Source organism: Gymnogyps californianus, chromosome 2, assembly GCF_018139145.2.
Source record: "Gymnogyps californianus isolate 813 chromosome 2, ASM1813914v2, whole genome shotgun sequence".
NCBI lineage: Eukaryota > Metazoa > Chordata > Aves > Accipitriformes > Cathartidae > Gymnogyps > Gymnogyps californianus.
This window is the reverse complement of record NC_059472.1, coordinates 151,771,582-151,793,319: the sequence shown is the minus strand read 5'-3', so window position 1 is coordinate 151,793,319 and position 21,738 is coordinate 151,771,582. Positions and strand designations below refer to the sequence as shown.

General features: G+C 36.3%; 1 protein-coding gene across 1 annotated transcript in view; it reads left to right on the top strand.

Annotated features, from left to right (window-relative positions):
* ARHGAP12 (Rho GTPase activating protein 12) overlaps positions 1-21,738 on the top strand; it is a 74,830-nt gene that overhangs the window by 18,220 nt on the left and 34,872 nt on the right. Inside the window, exons 2-3 of the mRNA XM_050890790.1 lie at positions 10,437-10,700; positions 18,483-18,563. Coding sequence (XP_050746747.1) covers positions 10,437-10,700; positions 18,483-18,563 — 345 coding nt within the window. The remainder of the gene's footprint in view (positions 1-10,436; positions 10,701-18,482; positions 18,564-21,738) is intronic.

Sequence of the window (21,738 nt, the reverse complement as noted above, 5' to 3'; positions counted from 1 at the left end):
TTGTGCATACTTATACAATAAAACAGCTTCTTACTGTACATTTTTAATAGCTTGCTCCATTTGTTTCTAACTTAAGATGTGAATGTGCTGCCTTTTTTGGATGAGAGTTACAAATATGTGAAGCTATACAAAACCTTGTGAGAGGAATAAAAATAGAGAGGAGGCCCAATGTGGTTCTTTCTCACTGCATAGGGACAGAAGCAAGAATCCCAGAAGTGCTATTGAAAGTTGTTGATTAACCTGCACTTAAACCTTCCAGCAAAGTTCCCTATTTTCCTGATCAGGCTGTTACAAGGTTTCATTCCTTGTACCTTGCTTCTCTCCATACATAAGTAATTTTTTTTTTTTTTTTTTTTTTTTTAAATTTAGCCAGGGTTTTTTTTTCCTGTCCCTGGCAGAAATAGACAGCTCTTTACTTATTATTGTCTCTGTAACTGATTCTGTTTTAGATGTTTGAAGATAATGCCTTCTCCCAGCCACCTTTGGGGTTTAATGATGCAGCTAAACCTCCTTAAGAGCCAACAGGTTCTGAAAGAGAAGCTCCTGCTCTCCTGTCTCCTAAGTCAGTCAGACATTTCAAAGGCATCTCTGACTGACTTTGCAGTGACCTGCAAACACCTAAAGAATCTAAATATGGGGGTTTTTGTTTGTTTTTTGTTTTGTTTTGTTTTTAAAGTCTCAATGGGGTTAATTTACTGCCATTCTAGTTTCTTCCATCAGCTTGCTGCAGGGTCACATCAGCATCACGGGGACAGAGGGGAAGGGAGATGGCGTTGCTCCTCTTGGTAGCAGGTGGCCAGTAGACCAGCTTAGCTATGTCTTAAAAGGGTATCAGTAGTCTTTTATTTTTTGAAATAAATAAATTTGTGTTTTTTCTTCTTTTCTAAACATTGAGTTGTTGGCTGAGTCCTTGGAAATGTGTGCTTTATTAATTTGGTGACATGAACTGAATTGGCAAAAGCATTTGCTCAACTTTTGGTATAAGCACAATTGTCAGTGTGGCTTCTGCCTTTCTGCACGAAGGAAATTCTTCGCTTGTGTGCATGCGGAGTTAGGGTAACTAACTCATTTAAAATGGCAAATTACTTTTCTCTTGGCTTCTCTTTCTGCTAAGCAAACCAGTTTTTCCAAAAGGAAAAAGAGCAAAAAAGAGATTTTTTTTTTTAATAGTAGATATTCTGATGTGTTAAAAGGGATAGTTGTTGAAAAATTTGCCTGAAATTAGAAATATGGAAACAATCAGGACCTTGCCTGTACAGACTTAAGAACGATGACATCCTGAGATTCATATTTCCCTAACCTAGGTCTGTTTTTTGTTAGGGTATGAATAAATTACTTGATGAACAGGTTTTGTCATAATTTTTCTAGACTTTGGGTGTATAATTTGATTTTTGGTTTGTAGCGGTATGGAGCTAGCATGACAGTATGTAACATGTGGTTCTTCAAATCATATATTTTGAAATTGTATAGCCAGTCAGGATCCCTAGAACATACTTTCCAGATGTTGCTCTTAGTTTATAAATTGGGTAGTGTTGAAACTTGTTTCTCAGGTTTTTAATATAATTTTTAGGGAAGTTAATGTAAATAGCTACACTGGCTGTTTTCTGAAGGGATTGCCTGTTTATTCCCAAGTGGGACATTCTAATCAAGGAAACTGCCCACTGGAGATTTGGGGCATGTGAGTAGCACAGTACCCTGGGAATAGTAGTTGTAAGTAATAAACTCAGGGAGAGCTCTGAGAAGCAGATGTGGAGGGTAGCAGCTGCCTGGGTGTTCAGGAAAGGATAGAGTTTACCGGTTGCACGACAGAATATATTCTTGTTAATATATTAATAAGGCAAGCCAACAGAAATTATTGTAGTATCTGATTTCATAGTATACCATGCTTCCTAGGCCAGTTAGCTGTGTTATTCACTGGAGTTTGCCACCTTAATTTATTCTCATAACATATTTCCAATATATCAGTAAGTGTTCTGATACATTAGCATTGCTTATACTGTTTGAATACTGGTGATGTTCTGCAGCTGCATATGTTATTAAAAACTTTCAAGCATTGCAGTTCATAAGCTCCAGAAGATATTTTGAAATTATCCTAACACCTCACAATTAAATACTAGCATAACAAATGCTTACAGAATTTGCTGCCACAAGCAACATTTAGTGAAGCAGAGTTTCACACAAGTGAAATCTGCTTTTACAGCAGAGTAAAAGCACAACAGCTGTAAATTGTGTGGGAGTTGTGCATTTTCGTGTCAAGTGTTTGGAATTAAATACTCTTTCTGACAGAACACAGATTTGACGACTGCTGTGTTTTAGAACTGTCTCTTGCAAATTGTTCTTTGCTATATTTAAAAAAAAACCTTAGTATTTGAAAATGAGCCATTAATATACACATATATAGTTTTTAAATTCTTAGTGGCTCTGGCTTTTTCCTTCTCTTTCAAATCATAGAATATTACAATTTCTGTTCTACTGAGTCATGGGTTTTTGGTTACTTGCATGGTAGTAGTTAGATTTCATTGTTTGATCAAATGGTAGTCAAGCTATATTTTAGGCTCTTGAGCTTGCCCAGTAATGCAACTTCAGTAACTTTTGAGTAACTTGAGAATCTTATCAGAGGTGATGTTTACTTTCCCATCTGTACTTTCGATGAGTGCCCGGCTTTACGCTGCTTTGTGTAAGCACTGGACCCTCAAAAGTACACTTAAATGCCATGGGATCTGTACTTTTGAAAATGTAAGGTGTAGAAAAAATTGCTATTCAGTTTGAAGTGACTTAAACTAGTGGAAACTTTTTCTTGACCTTTAATCTATTATGAGTTCAAATAACACCATTCTACCCCCCACTTATATTTCATAGGAGCTAACTTTTTAGATGCACTATGGTACTGTAATGGTGACAACATGGAAGTGTTCCATGAAGATGTTAATAATCTGTCTTAAAAAATACTCTGACCTCTCTGAGGCAGATGAGATGTATGGCTATACATTAAATCAGTTGAAACAGTAAATGGCTTGTTAAGTGAGGGCTTTCCAATACTCCTGAAACTTTAAGAGATTATTCTGCTGTATCGGTTATTCTGCGGTAACACTTCTAAAACAACTGAAGAATTTGTTGTGCTCTTGTGATACTGCCCTTCTGAAAAGCAGTAGCTGTTGGCATATTACAGGACAGTTTTCCACTGGAGAAAGCAAGTTAGGTTTTTCTGGTGTTTTCTTAGGGCACTATCTTAGTTTTTATAGAAAATAATCCTTGAGAGACATCACAAATGATTCCCAACAGCTTTATTCTTCACAAGTCTGCATTCAAACATGTACTGCGGGTTCCCCAGAGGTCAAGAACTGACAGCAGTTAAACTAAAATGCAGAATAAACTTTATGTTTCTACTAGTATTGTTTGAAACATCCTTATTACAGAACCAACTTGATATCATTTCCATGAAGTTGGAGGAAAAATAAATGTGTAAATCTGCTACTGCATGGCATGTCCAGGTTGTTCAAGATGCTGGCTAAATTTCTGAACTAGGTTGCAGATACTACATTATATCTTTTGAAAGTATCAGTGTTTTATATGGTGAGGTGGACAGGGTAAAAAAGGAGTGAAGGAAATTTACTGGCTGACTTTTCAACATTGTTAAATTTGGCCACTCCTTCCTAATTGGGGTAAGCTTGCTGTGTAAGCATGTATGAAGTGAAGTGTTTTGTATGGTATTTAAATTTTCTACTATAGGAAAAGCAGCTTTGTCTATATCCTTGGACAAAAGCTTTTTTATGGAAAGGAGAAGCTAGATTATGCAAGTGGTGAAGTACAAGTATGGTAAACACTGTCATCTTTGTGCATGTTTTACAAAGGATCCCATTGTAAGATCTTATTTCCTTTTTTTAAAATATTTGACATCACTGTTGCAATCCTTCGATCAATTATATACTTTCTTTTATTGCTATAAACTTCCTAAGTTCATATGCGGTAGTTTTGCTCACTGAGATGGTCATGAGCACTACAGAAATGTGAATGGGAAATTTGTAGAGTGTACAGGAAAAAAAGGTTTTCCATCAATTTTCTTTGATCGGTCACTTATGATGGATGATCTGGGAGTGTTGTCTCTGGTACTCAGAGACACAGCCAGCTGCTCCCCTCTGTAGCAGGCCATGGTGTACCAGAGAGCCCTCCTGCTGCAGCCGCTTGCCACTTCTGTTCGTAAGTGCTTCTGGATGTGACAGAAGAAGCCACCTTTTGGCTTTCCGTGCTGCAGGATTTTTGCAGTACAGTTTAATGAATCATTGTCTTGATGAGTATGAAAATAATTTAAGTCACTTCTTTTGGGCTACTGAGAAAAGGAAATGTATTTAGGTTTAGAGGCTTTTTGCTATGCGTCTAGATCTTTTTTTTTTTTTAATTGATAAGGCATTACAATATCACCAGATAAAGATTTATATTTTCAGCAACTTTGGGAATTTTTTTTTGTGTGTGTGTTATGGGAGAGCTAAAGCAGAAGGGACCTTAAATGGCTGAAATAACACAAGCACATTCTGGCAGAACATGATATCCTATGTACTAAGACTCTTTGTTTCATAAACCAACATATTAATAGATGTATTTATATTAAAGTCAATTGTATGTAAATATCTCCAGAAATAGAAGAAAGTAATAGCTCAGCCTGTAATTCAGTGTAAGTAAAATGCAAAATTGACCAAAAGATAGAATTAGCGAAAGTAAATCAGATGCTTAATTTTACTGTTTTCAATCTGATGGAAAGTTATTGGCTAGCCATTTTAAAAAATTACTTTGAGTGTGTCTGCTTAATTTTTAAATGGGACATTTTAAACATTTAACTGTTGAATGGCCTTTACTAGGCAAGCATTTGAGTGATTTGTATGGGATGATTTTAATTCTGCATTGCTTTGCAAAGTCATTTATTTTTTCTTAGCACTTTATAATGGCAAATCAACTGAACATGAGAACTTCAATGCAGTTAAATAATATTTGCACTACTATAGGTTGTCTGACATTTATAGTCAACTATTAACAGGCTTATAATATTTACTGTCATCTTTTTATGTGTTCCTTAGACTTAGAGTGAATTATCCAGTTAAGGTTGGAGAAGGTTAGTGCATAAAAAATTGTTTGGGTACCCATTTCTATTTGGCTTGTTAAATTAGTTTGCTATCTTTACCTCTGAGGTAGTAGAGGACTTGCTGAAAAATCTCCCTCGTGGATTTTTGGGTGTTACAGTAAGTTTTAAATGTGCCTGAATATGGTAGAAAGAAAGTAGGATCCAGACCATGTTTGTAAAAGCATAAGCTGAGAGCAGAAAGAGGAAGGAGGAGATGAGCTAATTATTCCAGTTGAAGCTGTCACTTCGTGAAAATGAAACTGTAGAGTTTTTGAGATTTCTTTTATATCATTCCTGTTGAATAAAGCTGGTATTGAAGTCCCAGGCCTTCCTAAAAGGACAGTGGCAATTCCTTGGCAAGAAGCTTGGTTGTTGAGGGAACTGGGATGTTTCCTTCCCTGTCTCGGGATGCTGTGGGATGTGCCTGTTCTCCTTTCTTTGGCTTGCTGCTGCAAAGATGCAGTATTCCATCGTTTTCCCTCAGTGTAACGCTGTTCTTTCGCATGAGTATGGACAATTTGTTGCTTGTAACTTCATAAAGAGTATTAAGATGAGATTTGCTTTTTAAAAAAAATTTTTTTCATTTTTAGCAACTAGTTTCAGCAATCCGAATGCTGCTAGTGAAATGGAAGCTTTTAATTTCAAGTTCGTAACGCTAAGAAAAGCGGCAAACAGAGGCACGACAACTAAAGCAATTTATTTGTAAAGGAGGGAAAATCACGTGTGGTAGGTCATGTTTTGGAGGCTAGCATTGCAGTCGTTCTTTAACCAGTTGTTACATTCTAGAATTTTTTGTCTTGAAGTGCTGTGAAAGGAAAAAGGTAATTGCCAGTTTCAAGGAAACGTGGTTTTCTGTCTTTTAATTGCTGGCATCCTCGATGCAGTGTGTTCTCATTGCATGAAAATAAACCAAAAGCATTTTTAGGTGGTGGATAGGGAAGAGATCTGTAGTCCTTGTTTCTCCCAGAACTGCAGTCTTACCCTGTTGGAATGCACAGAACCTTTTTTTTTTTTTTAAGTTTGCTTTAATTATGAATGCTTAAACAAATACTGCCATCTGAAAAAAGCCATTTATATAAGGTAACATTAAAATTTAAGGTGTCCTCTGAGAAGCTGATATGCATTTTGGTAATGAAAAGTACCTTGTGAAGAATAGTAAGTTTGCTTTTCATTGCACTGAGTTCAAGTGTTCAGAGGCCTGATAGCGTATCTGTGGCCTTTGTTGAAAACGTTGACTGTTCATTCATGAATGATTAACAGGTTGTTTTATTTAAAGGCACGTATCTGCTTCTTACTGTGTCAGTATGAAGACTATGTTCTGAAAAAGCTGTGTGTACAGTCCCTATTTGAAGAATGTTGTGTGTTTGATCTTGGAAACTTCGTCCTGCCTGCATGAAACTCTGTTCCATATCAATTTGCAAGGATTTAGTGCTAGCAGACTTTTCTGTGAGACTGAACTTAAATATGGCAGATTTGTAAAGTATTAAAATACAGAGCATTACTGACCTCAGGGAGAGGTCCTTATATTCATAAAGGTGTCCTAGTGCTTAATGGGCTGTACAATTTTCATTCAAGTTGTAGCATCATAGAAGTATTTCTGCTTTCTAATTTTTCTTTATGACTTTTCTAGCAGAAGTCCTTCACTGTTCTTAGCAGGAGAAAGCAACATGAAAATGTCTGAAATCCATATCAAATAGCAAATGGATGTTGAAATGTTTTGAGTGTAAGGCATTTTGTGCGTGCGTGCATGGGCATGTTGAAGGACGTGTTCTTGTGATTCTGATAGTGAGAAGACAAGGAGTCTCTTTTGGTGGATTTAATTCCATGTTTGTGAGCATTCAGAGCTTGTTAGTGCAAAAGTGAAGCTCAGGGAGTGAAGTTCTAGCTGGAAGTCCTCATGTACATACAGAGCTGTTTAGTGTTTAGCATATATTTAAGTTTCCTTTAACTGTGTATGTCTGGTTTTGGGAAAACAGCCATGGAAGTGGTCAGAAACTATTTTGATCTAGGTAATGCTGTATCTATTTGGATTTATACATTGGTAGTGAGTAATGGGTTTGGTAAATGAAAGGAGTACAGTTAAATTAATATGCTTTTTGGCTTGAAAAAAAGCCAAGATTTTTAAAGAACACATTTTTAAAGAACACCATTAAAGATTTTTGCAGAACACCGTCTTGAACTTAAAAACAGTCATCTGAAATGAAACAGCGAGGTGGTGCAGGGCCCGGGAGCTCTACAGGGACATCTAGTGGGACCTGCCTCGCTGCAGAACTCTGCTTCCCAAGTTGGCGGCAGGGAGAGGATTGACCTTCCTGCCAACACTGATGTAGAAAGTACATTAAAGTTAATTCCAGGAAACTTTGAGCTTTCTAAAAAGCTGGTTTTCTCAACAATAAATGAGAAATTCTTCACAAAATTAGCCTTGACAAGGTTGGGTGCTGTTGAACTGAGCATTATTGTAGACGCAACAACATACCTCATTGCGTGGCTCAAGGTATGAGGAAGTATTATTGTATGCTACATGGTTATTTAAAATAGTTCCTGATAAGAAAGTTGTATCCCTCAAAGACGTACTTATGAGCTAAGCTGTGTGTTGTAATTAGGTTGATGGCTTTGCATTTTTTTTATGTTTTGCTGAAAGCAGTAACTTACAGGTGTCTTTCAAAAATCTTGCAATTCTCCCCGAAAAATCTGTCAGAAGGGAGAGCAACAGGGAATGAAAGTAGCTGGAGGCTTTGTTGGCAGGACAGTAGCTGTCTAGTTTGTTGTTCAGGACAAATGTTCTGGCTTTCCCTTGAAAACCAGAAATTGGTCTATTGAGTTTGGAAGTACTAAGCATTCAGAAGAAAACCTCTCATTACGCTTTCATATCATGTTACTGTTTTAAACTTAACTAGTATGCTGCCTGAGTTATGTGGCAGTACGTTGGCTGTGAGCTTCCGGTATTGGCTTAGCACATACATGTCCTCCAGTTTCATCTGGAGTTGTTCTGGTTACAGTGCTGAAACTGTTGGAAGCCTCAGTGTGAAACCTCTGAGCCATATTCGTATGTGTTGCTTGAGAAAATCTTCTAAAAACTATATCAAGCATTCTGTGTCATAGGCTTTCTGTTTGGAAGACACTTTTATTAATATGCAGAACTGTTCTTTTAATAATGGCACTTCATTGTCTTAATTAAAACAAAAAAGCAACTGGCAAATGCAGGCCAGACAGCAAAGCCTTCTTATTGTCTTGTGTGGAAGAACAATTTTAGGAGGACGTGAGTGTTGTGCAAGCTACCGGCCTCCCGCCGCAGCAGCCAGGATGCTTGATGGTGCTGCTTTTGCCACTTCCTTGAAATAGAGGAAGAACTTGAAGGTTTGTGCATTCCCCAGTGCCAGGTGTATATTGTTGCTTCAAATGACAAGCCTGGTGGTTTAATGGCACGACGATTTACATGGGAAATGTAGCCCTGCAGGCCGATTGGGAAACAAATGCAGAAACTGCGCTCTTGAATGAGGAGACCTCAAGGTTACTCTCCCAGCATCCTGGGGAACCGAGGTTCATCCCTGAAGACAGTGGGGTGATACTTCATTCATAGTAATGTTCTTTATGCTGTTAGTGCTCTCGAGCACCTCTACCCAAGGCAGCCGTTCTACCCTCCTCAAAAAAGAAAAGGAGGGGGGGGGAAAGACTTGGACAGTAGAAAAATAGTCTGCTGTTCATCAAGTTTTGTAACACTTTTTTTTCCCCCCTTTGAATTAGGTAGAGGAGGATACTAATTGGTTTTGGCTCTCTGATTTTGCCAGTGCTGCGATTCCCCCCCGCCCTTGTGGTTTGCCTTAAACATACTGTACTTACTATATCTAGTAAGCTGTGGTTTTTCTTTTAAAGGTGCACAAAACAAGTCTATGCCTGTTTTAATCTCATTAAGTTCCTTCCTAGCTGTTTCCCCTTTTGGTTGTGGATATTGCCCATATTTGGTTCTAGCTATGGTGCAATCAGTTTATATCTGATTGTGTGGTATGATATGCTGTCTTGCCTGAGCAAACCTTGATAATTTATGAGTAGATGTGGCATAGATTAGCAGCTTATGATTTTAATGTTTTAAAGTACATTATAAAAGATCTTTTATGTAATGCAATATGTTATTTTTTCCCTGTGAAATATGCAACAAGAGGCACAAGGACTTGCCTGCAGCAAAGCTTCTGAATTAAAACCAAGTAGGGGAAGGAATGGTATAAATTATGTAGTTCCTTCCTTTGGAGTGCCTAAATAGTGTGCCCTGAAATAGAGAGATGGCAGTGCATTACCAGGAAACTATTCAATTTGGTTTAATAGCAAGCTGCTTTCACAATCTCATAATCACAGCTCTTGTGAAAACACATGCTCTTATATTCTGCATGGTGTGTTTTATATACTGGTATTATACTTTAAAAATCGAACATCTGAAAGTGTATTTCTCTCCTAAACACTTTAGTGGCTTATTTGAAAGTATTCGTGGTTTCAGTGAGTGCCGTGGACTTTTAACCATACTTTCTGCTGGCCTTCATGTTAGCAAACTATTTATTAATGAGAAATTGTCATTAGTATTTTGTTTTCTTGTAGATATTTGTTGTTCTGCTGGTGTGCATGTATATGAATAAAATCAGGTGGATAAGAATGTCCACTTAATTTCTATAAGAAGAGAGTGGTAATCAGAACACTCGGTGACATTGCCTAAAATATTTTAAATAAGCATGTTTGGAAAGTCATACAGGTAAACTGTCCAGGTGTTTTCCAAGGTTTCTTAGTCACAACATTATGCTCGTCTTTCCAACTGAACTGTCTGTTTAGATCTTGCTGAGAAGATAAAAGTGCTGCTTTACATTCACCATCATCTGTCTTAGCAGTGAGGGGGAAAGGTTGGGGAACCATCTCTGCCTAACAAGTGGCATCTCAGAAATGCTACGTTTTGTCTTGAACAAGACCACATTACTTACAGTTCCTGAGCAATACTTGAACTGTAAAGCTAAAGTTTTTCAATAAGGCAAGCATATAATTATTTTGATGATGATTCCAGTGTATTTCAAATCCACTGTAAGACATAATTATCAGCTGTCATCTGGAGAAATGCTGAAAAATTGTTTCAGTATTAAATAAATATAGCTTGTGATATCTACCTTATGGTTAACAATCTCATGTTTTCATGTCCCAGCATCTTGTGGCTGTCCTTTGTGCTTTTGTACTTAACCACAAAAAACGGAGTTTGTTGGTTTGTTTTACTACTGTAATATATTCTGATTTGTAAGGGAGCATTCTAAAATTCATTTGCTCTTTAACAATACATTTCTTCTCTCAATAGCCAACTACTCCACCAAGCCAAGGGAGGCCTGATTCACCAGTTTATGCTAATTTACAAGAACTGAAAATATCTCAGTCTGCACTTCCACCACTACCTACAAGTGCTCCAGTCCAAATAAATGGGGAATGGGAAACCCATAAAGATACGACAGGACGCTGTTATTACTACAACAGAGGATCACAGGAACGAACCTGGAAACCTCCGCGGTGGGCCCGAGATGCAAGCATTAATAAAGGGGATTCCCAGAGCCATGCAGATCATGAGGTAGTTCCTTCTGAGATCACAAGCGATGAGATTTTAATGCATATGAATGCTGTTTTGCTATGGAATTTGGTATTGCTGAGTTTCGAGATGTCAAGGAGTGTCTTCGTTTGTCTTTTTGGTCATGTGTCTTGGTATGAAGTAGTAAACAATTTAGCTCTTCAGTCGCTTTTGTGTACAAGAATGCGTACATGAACTGCGTACAAGAGTACTAAGTTGTAAAATACCTTACAGTCCCTCAGCAGGTATTGCAGCTTTTCCTTTAAAGGTAAAGGAAAACTAAGATATTTTGAAACTAATAGGACTATAAATGACAATAGAGTAAGACAACCATTGTAACTTCTCTGACATGGAGTGTGTTCTCTTTGCCAGTGTACTTAGCACATTTTTGAGGGAGAAGGGGGGGAAAGGAGGGGGAAAGTGCTTCTAGAAGCAGGATTTATGGGGATGCGTTGAAAAAGGCAAGGGGAATTATTTATTTTTATCAATATCAAAGGCAGAGGATATACAGATGTTTGCTGCTGCTTGGTTAATGCTGTGGCAGTAAATTTGAATATGAAATGTTTTTCTTATAGAGGAAAATACTTTCATAGAGAGGAACTAAGATGGATTTAGAGATTAAGATGGAGGTAGAGAACTCCAGAGTTCTGGAGTCAAAACCAGACTTAATGGAGTTCCACAGCACTTTCCACGCACATAAAAAATACTGGCATAATTGAAGCTTCTATCAAACTAGAATACATTGATTTTTATTTTTGTATCTAGATTTATACATACTGTTAATAATTCTGTATATTCTATGGTGCTTTTAAAATGCTTATTTTTTAAAAAAGGGGCATATGTGACTGTTTAAACTCTAATTTTATTTAATTCATGAATTCTTAAAGAGGTGGAATAATCATAGTGAATATAAAAAGCAAGTTTAGCTGGATAACTTGTTGCAGCATTTTATTTAACCATTGGCTTGAGATTTGAATTTACACACTTGTTGATTTCTGCCTTGCATAGCTGTAGAACAAACTAGGAGAAAGGGCAGTTAAAGGAGCAATATTTTGTTACCAAATTGCGTTAACTTTGAGAAAATCCTTTTCATTCTGTGAATAAAATTCTAGAGAACAGAAGACGAGAACATTAAAATTACTGTGCTAGAAGCTCTGCCTAGCCAAGTGTCTAGGTCCAAGGGTAGCAAATGCTGATGGGGGGAGGAAATCCACCCAGCTTTTGGCAATGAGCTGTAGGAGCTTTTGACTAGATAACATTCAGGCCGTAAACATTCTTGAGACGTATCAATGGATTTTTTTCATTATGCAAACCTTTTGGTTTTGCAAAACCTTTTGGCAAAGCTTTGCCGCAGAGCTTGCTTAAGAGAGTTGAAGCTTACCATGAAGTTATTTGTGTTAAAAGATGATTTGGGCTAATATCTGAGGTGCAGATATATTCTGTATCGCCAGTCGCTAGGGAGAGCCAGACAGTGGTGTGTGTTTATCTGAACTGCAGGGTTCAGATAAAGCAAATGAATAGTTGGGAGATGGATATTACTGTTTAAATATGCTTAAAATAGTACTCTTGTGTTCAAACAGTACTTAGGTTGATCAGTTTCCTGACTGAAAGAAAAAGCAAACATTTATCAAGAAATCTTCTACATATTTCACTTTTATATACCCTTTTCAAATATGTATAGTTTAGGTGGATTTCCTCCTGAGCCTATTACAGTGTTTAGTTTTAAAATTTAATTGTGGACTGCTCAAAAATTTTAGATTGCTGGAAGCCCTGTCGTAGAAGCCTACCTCTGGGACAGTAGTGCCAGAAATAGGAGAGAAAGGAAAAAGGGACCGTTTCATTGCCTTTGGCAATGGCCTTCATAGCAGCCATGACATCTGCAAGCATTTAAACAGCCAAATTTTCTTGCCACAGGGTGGAGGCAGCAACAGGTAAACTGGTGAAATGTTTGTGGCTGTTACTTTGATATCTCTGATGATGGTCTATTAATTTCTCACTGGCTGTCCTTTTGCTGGATAAGACTCTGTTTTTAGTCTGGATAAGGTGATTGATTTTTGAGCAGTAACTCTCCTTGTAGTAAGTGTAACTGGTTTTCTGTTGTTGTCATTCTTCCTTCTTTTCATGGAAGGACTGCCGATAATTCGTTCTCCCTCCCCATCTGCAAATGATCTCTCTGACTCTTATTCATACCTCTGTACCACGACTTCACCACATGGTGCGTGTTCAGAAAGCTTGATTTTTAAATTTTTTTTTTATTGTCCATAACTTTTTTCAGCTCAATTCTTCTGTTTATTTGTGATGCTTGAGGTATCACAGATTGGCCTTCAGACGGTTATATCTATCAAGTTTTCAATCTTTGTAAGACCAGTGGATGATGCATATTTTGATTAATTTTTAACTAGACACAAGTTTATATTTCCAATAGCACAAGTTCCTTAAGTAATTTGTGTCCTCTCTGACTGGGTTATCGAAGTTTGAGTCTCGGGAGATATATGTTGCAAGGTCATGTCAATCCACTTTCCAGCAGTCATGTGTTGATTTTTGAAGCTGCTTTTTCCCCGCCCCCCACTTTCTTTTCTGTTCTGCATTTGGGTGTGTAACTTCACACTCCACTGTTTGTGTTCACCTTTTTGTTTATGACCTCTGAGTACTTAAACCAAATACTTAGAGTAAAGGTTGAGATCCAAGCTTAAGCTACAGTAAAATATAGGACATCCCAAATTTTGTCTGATTATGAAAACTTAGAGCAAATATGTCTTAATAATTAGTAAAAACAAATTTAATTTATAATGAAGTTAAGTTGGCTTTTGCACACTAGTCTGAGTTATGCTCATGCCCTTCAGATTTAGTAATAAAAGAGCATATGCAGGAAGGTTAAATGCTAGTTGTATCTCTACTGATTTGTCCTCAGAGGAGCTTGTATTGTATTAGGTAGCAAAATGGCAAGGTGACGTAAAAATGAGAACTGTGAATGATCGTATATTCTAATATATGTGTAATATATTAGAACATGAAATAGCTTATAGTTGGTCTTAGAACTTTGTGATTAGGAAATTTAATTTTATTGGATAATTAAGAAGGGCAAAATTGTACCTAATTTGTCAAAGAAGATGGTAACAGATCTGGCACAAAGAAAACAGTTGTAGGTTATGGCAGTTATTTGGATGGGGTGGGGGGAAGCAGTGAACTGCTATCGACAGGGCCTCTAGGAAAATGTATAAGATTTTGGCATTACAGATAAATTTTATCAGAGGTAGTGACTTGTTAATATATTTGAGGAAGGAGTGCTTAACAGTAACTGGGAGAAATTTGTCAGATAATACAGTGATTTAATTAAGGTAGGCTGTAAAAGGAATGAGATGTCATCGTATCAGAGAAACGCAAACCTCTAATACCTAGCTAGGAGACCATAATGTGAAGTAGAGACCAGCAAATTAACCAGCAAGCTGTAGAAAAGCAACAGGATTTCATTTAAATTGAAAACTACATTTAAAACATGTGGCCAAGATGCAATTTCATTCCCTGTTTTTTGTTTCAAAATAAACAAAGAGTAATAAGGGATGCTAGCTTCTTTAATTAGTCAGTATTCTTTCTTATTATTTTGATTTTTAGAAGTAGTAGTAACTTTCAAAACTAGACTGGTTAAGTGATAGAAGAGAGACTGTAATTGTTCCTTTTTTTTATTAAATGTGTGGTGATGAACTGGTCTCTGCCCTCAAGAATTTTCCATGTAAATGGAAAAAAAGCCCAGAAAGACAGTAGAAGTGATGATATGGGGAACCTTTTCTGGAATTCCCTTTAGTGTCACAGCAGAGTTCTTACAAGGTGTAAGATTGGCCAACTGTCTGCTTAAGATGGCTTTATGTAAATATGGTATAGTATAATTGGGGATGGGACACTGAGAAAAAGCATGGATGGTACGTAAGAAGTGTATAGGCAATTAATACTGAAAAAGTGTTGAAAGTTAAATTGAAAGTTGCTGAACGTGGTTTGGCCAGTGTTCTCTAACCCTTGTTGATGCAGCTTTAGCAGTTGTTCCTACTAGCTGAGGGCAAGGAATGCCTTGGCTTGGTAAACTTTGTAACAACTGAGGATTTTCATTTAAGTTTAGATGTGTAAAGGTATATGATATTAGTTAAGCCTTGAAGCATCAAAACTGTTATTATATGGGTGCCTTACAGATAGACACATTAACAATCATTCTTACTGAACAACAGTGTTTTTTCTAGGCGAATTTTCATTTTTAAGTCTTCTGTTTAGTTTTACATGCGTACAGTGTCTCCTCAGTATCAAGAGTTGCTTGGAAGAGGCAAATACAAATGCATTATGTTACTCGGTCATAATTCCTGTTAATAGTAATAATGTCCAAAGTCTACTACTTTGAACATGTCAATGCACTTAATATTTAACCATTAAAACATAATGTAAACTTAAATATGTGTGTACAGTATAGCTGTCTTATAAAACAGCAGTTCAAATGGGGCAAATAGCACTCTTATCAACTCCTCAGTCTTGTAAGTGTAAAAATGGGACTGAAAACTTCTTTTTTTTTTTTTTGCGCCCCAGTGGTTAGAAATTGGCACTTCAGAATTTCGTGTTACCCCATGTGCAAGAGAGGTAGCATTGTTTAATCCATGGTTTATGTGCTCGCATTGTGTAGGCTGTAGAGGACACTTAGATTTTTTTTTTTTTTTTTTTTCATGTTACTTTATTAATGACCTGAAAATTTCCCATGGGTTTTGCTGGGCTTGGTACGCTGGCTCGCGTCAACGTAGGGAGTTTGTGTCACACAAGTGGTAAGGTACTTGGAAAGGTAACACAAAAACCTATGTAATAATCATTTGGAAAGGTCACTAAACATGTTGTCTCTAAAACCACTGACTTGTAAAAACTAGTGAGTTTCTGATACCTGGATATTTTTGGTAAGATGTAAGTTTTTCAGGAGAGGTTTTTTTCTAGTTTAAAATTGAAATTCTGCCTTTGTCCTGCTTTATAGTTTTCTTCAAAACGCTTATACTTGTGTTATTGAACCTTAGTCAATATTTAACTATTGTAATTTCGGAAGAGCAGGATGTGTTCCCTCTTAAGTGTTATGCCTCAAAGTAGCCAAGCATCCAAGATAGTGTGAAAGGAAATCTGCACTGAATTCCTCAGGAGACTGTGGCATAGAGAGATTGTTGTGGGAGATGAATGCAGGGAGATTTTTTTTTTTTTTTTTTTTTTGATGCATGGAATGGATGCTTTGAATAATACTACAATACATTAGCAAGGAGATGAACAAGGTGTACAAAGGAACAGAAACTGTTTGCGGTGTGTGTGCAAAATCTTTTTTCTACTTTACATGTCAAACTTGTTCCTGACATTATAATTCACTTTTACCTTCAGAAAATAATCTTACACCTCAGCTAGCTGTGCCTGGTAGAAAGCCTTGCTTTTGCATTGCTCATCGTCACACGCATCAGAGTTGGAAGGAGGAGAGTGGAAATTCCTAGTATTTTAGGATGCATTGCACAAGTACTGTAAAGTCCTGGGACCTACAAAGGTGCAACTGGAGTTTCAAGTTGTCCTTAATGATTAGTGTGTTTCCAGATACTATTTGGAAAGGGAAGAAAAGGATTTAGGTATGAAAGTTGGGATGTTGCCAGAAGACCAAGGTAGCAGGTCTCCCAAGTTTTTTGAGGCGATGCAGATTACTAAAGCTAACTCTCTTCATCATTCAGTAATGTACATCTGTGGGGATTGTGAAAAAAATTGGAGTTTAAATTTGACTAGCTGAAATCTGGTATAGTAGAATTAAAAAAAAAAAAATTATCAGTGTAAACCGGTTGTTATGAAAATACTTTGAATTGCCTAGCAATTATCAAATATTTCTGTACTGTAAAAATGCATCTCTTATTCTCTGTTGTAAGATATAAAAATATGAACTCCCTGAATTTATTACTATTCTCTTTCTAGTCAAATAATCTTTGATCTTTCAGATTTAAAACGCTTTCATTCTCAAAACTGCCTTGTATGTTTCTGACTACTTGTAGCATCTTTCATCAGAAGAAAACGACCACAGTTCTTGTTACAGCCAGTCAGATAGTCAGTATGGTTCTCCTCCAAAGGGTTGGTCAGAAGAGTTGGATGAACATGGTCAAACCTTATATACCAATGACTATACTAATGAAAAGGTACTTTTTCCTTCTTCTCATCACATGTTCTAAATCTTTTCCACTAATTCACTGTTAGAGATGCAGATTTTGTTTCTAGAAGTGAAAAGCATACCTCAGCAGTATCTCCTCTTGTTTTTTAAATATGCATGAAACTTTAGCAACTGACCTGACTTTTTTTTTCCTTGTGTATGTTCTTTACTATTTAGAAAAAGTTTTCTTATTTCCAGGTGGGTATCAGATTATATTAAATGAACACATCATGTATAATGTTTTTTTTTAATTCCTGTCGTCCCCCATCCTCTTGGTTATACTTCAGGAATGAACTTCATACCAATATAATATTTTTCTTACTGTCTTTTAAGAACTGGTCTTGTCTACATAGGCCTTCCAGTTAGGATGGTTTCGAACTGAAAATAATGCTGCTTAATCAGTTTCATCCTTTTCTAGAGATTTTTCAGTACTGCTTTCAGATGTAGACAGACTTCTTCATTAAACTACAGCTGTATCAGCAGATATATGTTCTGTTCTTATTATCTAATTGCTACTGACAACTTACTGTGATTCTGGGCATATCAGAAAAATTTCTCCCACATAGGATAAATGGCAATATTTATATTTGTAAAGCAGTCCATTTTTCTAATTGTTCAGTAAAGTTGCATTTTGTTTTTTTAACTTCAGAAAGCGTTCATTGAAACAGTAGTTTGTTTATTGTATTATAGCACCACCTCTTCTCCAGTTGATGTATGCAAGTTTTTTTGAAAGAAGTTTTTAAATAATTGAGTTTTATGTCAGTGTTGGAATTTTATGTTGCTTAATCTATTTCTGCTAAACATCTGTAGAGTACATACCTATGTTTTGGCAAATATGCAAAGTGGGCTTTTTTAAATTGCACTGGGATTGATAGAAAACAGTGTCCTATCACAAGCAGTTTACTGAAAGGCAATCTTGTGAAACTGCTTGACCCAAGAGCCTCGCTGTGAGTGTTTCTGTGCATATTTTTGTGCAATCTTCTTGTAAAGTTTGCTCGTCACAATTCTTTCCTTTCTGCATAACTTGTCACAGTTGTCATAGTTTTACCTCTTTGATTGTGGGAGTTGCTTATAGAGGTTACAGAAAGTATATTATCTTCTTCATGATTTATTTAGAGACTGCATCTCATGTTGCTGTTGATGTTTTAAAAACAGAGTTGTTCAACAAGTACAATTATCTCTTAAATTATCAGCAGTTGCTGGTTGCGCTTCTTGTAATTCTGTAATTTATGTATTAAATCCTTACACAGATCTGATGCAAAGATTGTACCTCCGTAAACTGACACTGTAATGTTGATAAGAGTGAGATATGCCATGTTCAAAAATATCTGTTTATCACAATCTCCTGTGTGATATTGCAGGACTATTTTCTGGGGAGTTACAGAAGGAAAAAGTATTAGTGAACCCAATTCAGGAAGCTGAAAACTGTTTTGCTTTCATTGCTAACTAACCTTGGATAGTTAATGGAGGTTGTGCGTTAGACACTGCTGAAGTGGATGGCACTTTATTAAAAACTAACTTTAAATCCCAAGTATCAGAGATTAACTATGTTATGACTGTCACTCTGATTACATTTCCTGTCATCACATTTCTTTCTACAGTGGATAAAACATGCAGATGAACAAGGTAGACCATACTACTACAGTGCTGATGGTTCCCGATCAGAATGGGAGTTACCTAAGGTGAGTGACCTAAAAAAGAAACTTTGACAACTTGGGGCTTTACCCTCCTCCTCAATAAATGTTCCATGGGGCCTTTAATGGGAGTTATTCACAACAAGAGGACTTACATATTGCACTTGGTTATTTCTTGCATTTTTGTGGAATTTCTGATTGTAAAGAGAAAAAAATATATGCAAGGACATGAAAAATGGATGTATGTAAGTATTCAGATGTCAAAGAAGATCTTGTATCTCTGCTGAACTGAGCTTTCCATGCAAGGCTGCAGAATAATATCTGTGGTTTTGCTGTGATAAAGAAAACCTCTATAGGAAAAAAGAATTTTTTTTTTTTTACTACAAAGTGTTCCTGAGAAACCGTAGTCTATTTTTAGTACCCTCCAAAATGCTTATACAGACAGGTGTGGAAAAACAAAAGTTTCAGCAGAGTTTTGTGGTATCTTTGAGGATGACACAGTTTTACCAGAAGTGTGTTCTGGTATTCATTAATTTTGTAATGAAAATAGGAATTTGTAGGAAAGTGGCAGAGCTAGGGACACTTAGTAGTCTGAGGATGTACCTAATACTATTTTATTCTCATTTTCACTTTGAAAAACTATAGGTCATTTGTCATAATGATGAATTGTATATGTCTTTCCTGCTATTAAGATGTTTGTTCAATCCTACGTAGCAGGGTGACCTTAAAAAAAAAAAAAAAAGTTTCACACAGAATTGTGTGCATAAGTATATGAAAGAGCATGTTTCTCAATTATTGTTTCATCAGTCCAAAAATTGGTGTCATAAGTCACTTCCACTTAGAAAGGAGCAACCTTAATAGATAGTGCTTTCATAATATTTGTGAGAAAATATTTACATTGAAATTTATGAGTGAAGCTAGATACTAGACTGTTTTGTTACTTTAGTAAAAGAATTTGTATCTGAGTCACTGAAGAGTTGAGTTAGCTTTGTGAATTCTCCTATGTTGGTCTGATGTGTTAGATAACTTAAATTTTGTAACATACATAAACCTAACAATATAATCTGTAGCTATTGGTTTTAAAAGCTACTTAGCTATTGATTAGCTATTAGATTAATTAGAAATCTGAAAATCTGCTAGACCAGGTTTTACCAGAAGCAACTGTTAGTTCAGTATGTATAATTGAAGTTAATTTTGGGGTATAATGTCTTGGGTACTTCATTCTATGACTTCTGCAATGCAGAAAGTTTTGACTGTGAAGAAGTTGCTTTCCACTAAAATAGGTTGGGTTTGGATTTGAACTAAATAGCAAATTAAGTTGGCTTTAATCTGACTACAATAAGTCACAAAGATAATCCAGAACTGTTACCTGAGGCATATTAGCATGAAGGGATGGGGTCTAGTATTTGTGTATTAGCGTATGATATTCTAGTGGTTCTAAACAAACATCTGAGCTCCGTTGTATAGCCACCTACAGAATGAAACATAGCCTCTATTTCGGAGTTTGTGATCTGATATGCTTTAGTTCTTGTTTATAGGAAAATCATCACATATTGCTGTTATAAATTTTCCTTGAAAATTATTTCTCATGAGCCATTTGGGCAGAATGTACTCTTTAATTCCTTCTTGAAATTAGTAAATCTTGGGTGGCAGCAAATACAAGGTTAACAGAATTAAATGAGCAGTTGACTCTTGGATTCACAATCCAAGAGCCTGTGTATTTCCAGAAATCCTTAGCTTTTAACTTTAAATGCTGTGGAATAGATTAAATATTTCAGCAAAAGATTTAGCTAGTTTATGTAACTATATATCTGAAGAACATACAGCAGAGATGTTACACTTGTGAGTAATTGAAGCATGATTGAAGATTAGTCTCTTGAAAATCTTACTGAAGCTGGTTCCAAAAGTGCTTAGGAACAAATGAATTGGAAGGACAATGCAGACCGCAGAACTGCTTTGAAGAAAAATAATCTATATTGAAAACTCTCATGAGTGGTGAGAGAAAATCGTAGAAAGACTTCAGCATTGTAACTCTTGCTTAAATGAAAATTAAGTTACTAGGGAAAAAACCCTACTCTTGATCAGTTTTTCCCTAGTGTATTTAGTTCAAATATTGCCTTCCAAAATTTGTTATGAAATAAAGTGATGGAATAGCATGGTCATGTAGTGCTGTTAAACCAGAAAAAGAAGAGAATCCTTTTGTTAGATGGTTCTTAATAATCTGGACTTCATTAGAACTAAATATCATCCGGAGGTTTCTGGAAATAGCACATTAACTGAGCTAATACTAGAACATTAAAAATCTTCACTGTTATAGCATTAACTGTAAATGTGACCATGCTCAGGAATAACACTTCCAGTATTCTTGTACGTGTGTTAAAAATTGTGAGGGTATGTGTTGGGGAGGGGGGGCAGTTACAAAATAGATTACTTTAGACACTCTCATAGAAAGCCCTCCAGTCATGTATATTTAAATAACATCTAGGAATAGCTGAATGCCTCTGGCTAAATATGACATCTCAGATGGAGTAGCTTTGACAACTGCTGAAAAGTCTGTTAAGGCCCACTGAGTGCGTGTGACCCAGCTTTTTGCAGTGGAAGAGAAGAACATACTGAATTATCCTTTAAAATGGATAATAATCCTTAACCATAATTTGTACTACATCTTGCAAAAGACTTTGAGTTTTCTCCTATGCCTATGCATTCTGCTGCATTCTGTTGTTGGTTCTTGCCAATTGTGTAAAAAAGAAAAAGAAATAAACTAGCAAATAAAGTTCATACCTGCATAGATCACTATGATGAAATACGTTTATTTCCTGTGTAGTGAATGAATAATATGTAAATTGTGTTGAGAAAAGCTACAACCCTATTCCAGAAACCTAGTTTCTAATACGAGTTTTATAATTTAAGCAAATGAGAAATCTGTATTGGGTGGGGGGGGGAAGTTAAATTGATCTCAGGAATGAGAACTCTCTAATTTCTAAAGCTTAAAAAAAGTAATCTCTCAAAATAGATAAAAAAGTGAGGAAAACTATGTAATAAATATTGAATAAGTAGCTCAAAAGGGAGGTAGAGAGGACAACCTAATAAAAATTAGAGATTAATGGTCTCCCAGATTTTCAAAAGGCATTCCTAGGCTTATATCTGGCATAACAGCATGATGCTTGGCCATACTCTGACTGAGCTCTCTGATCCAAGAGTAGACTTTGAAAGAAAAAGCGTA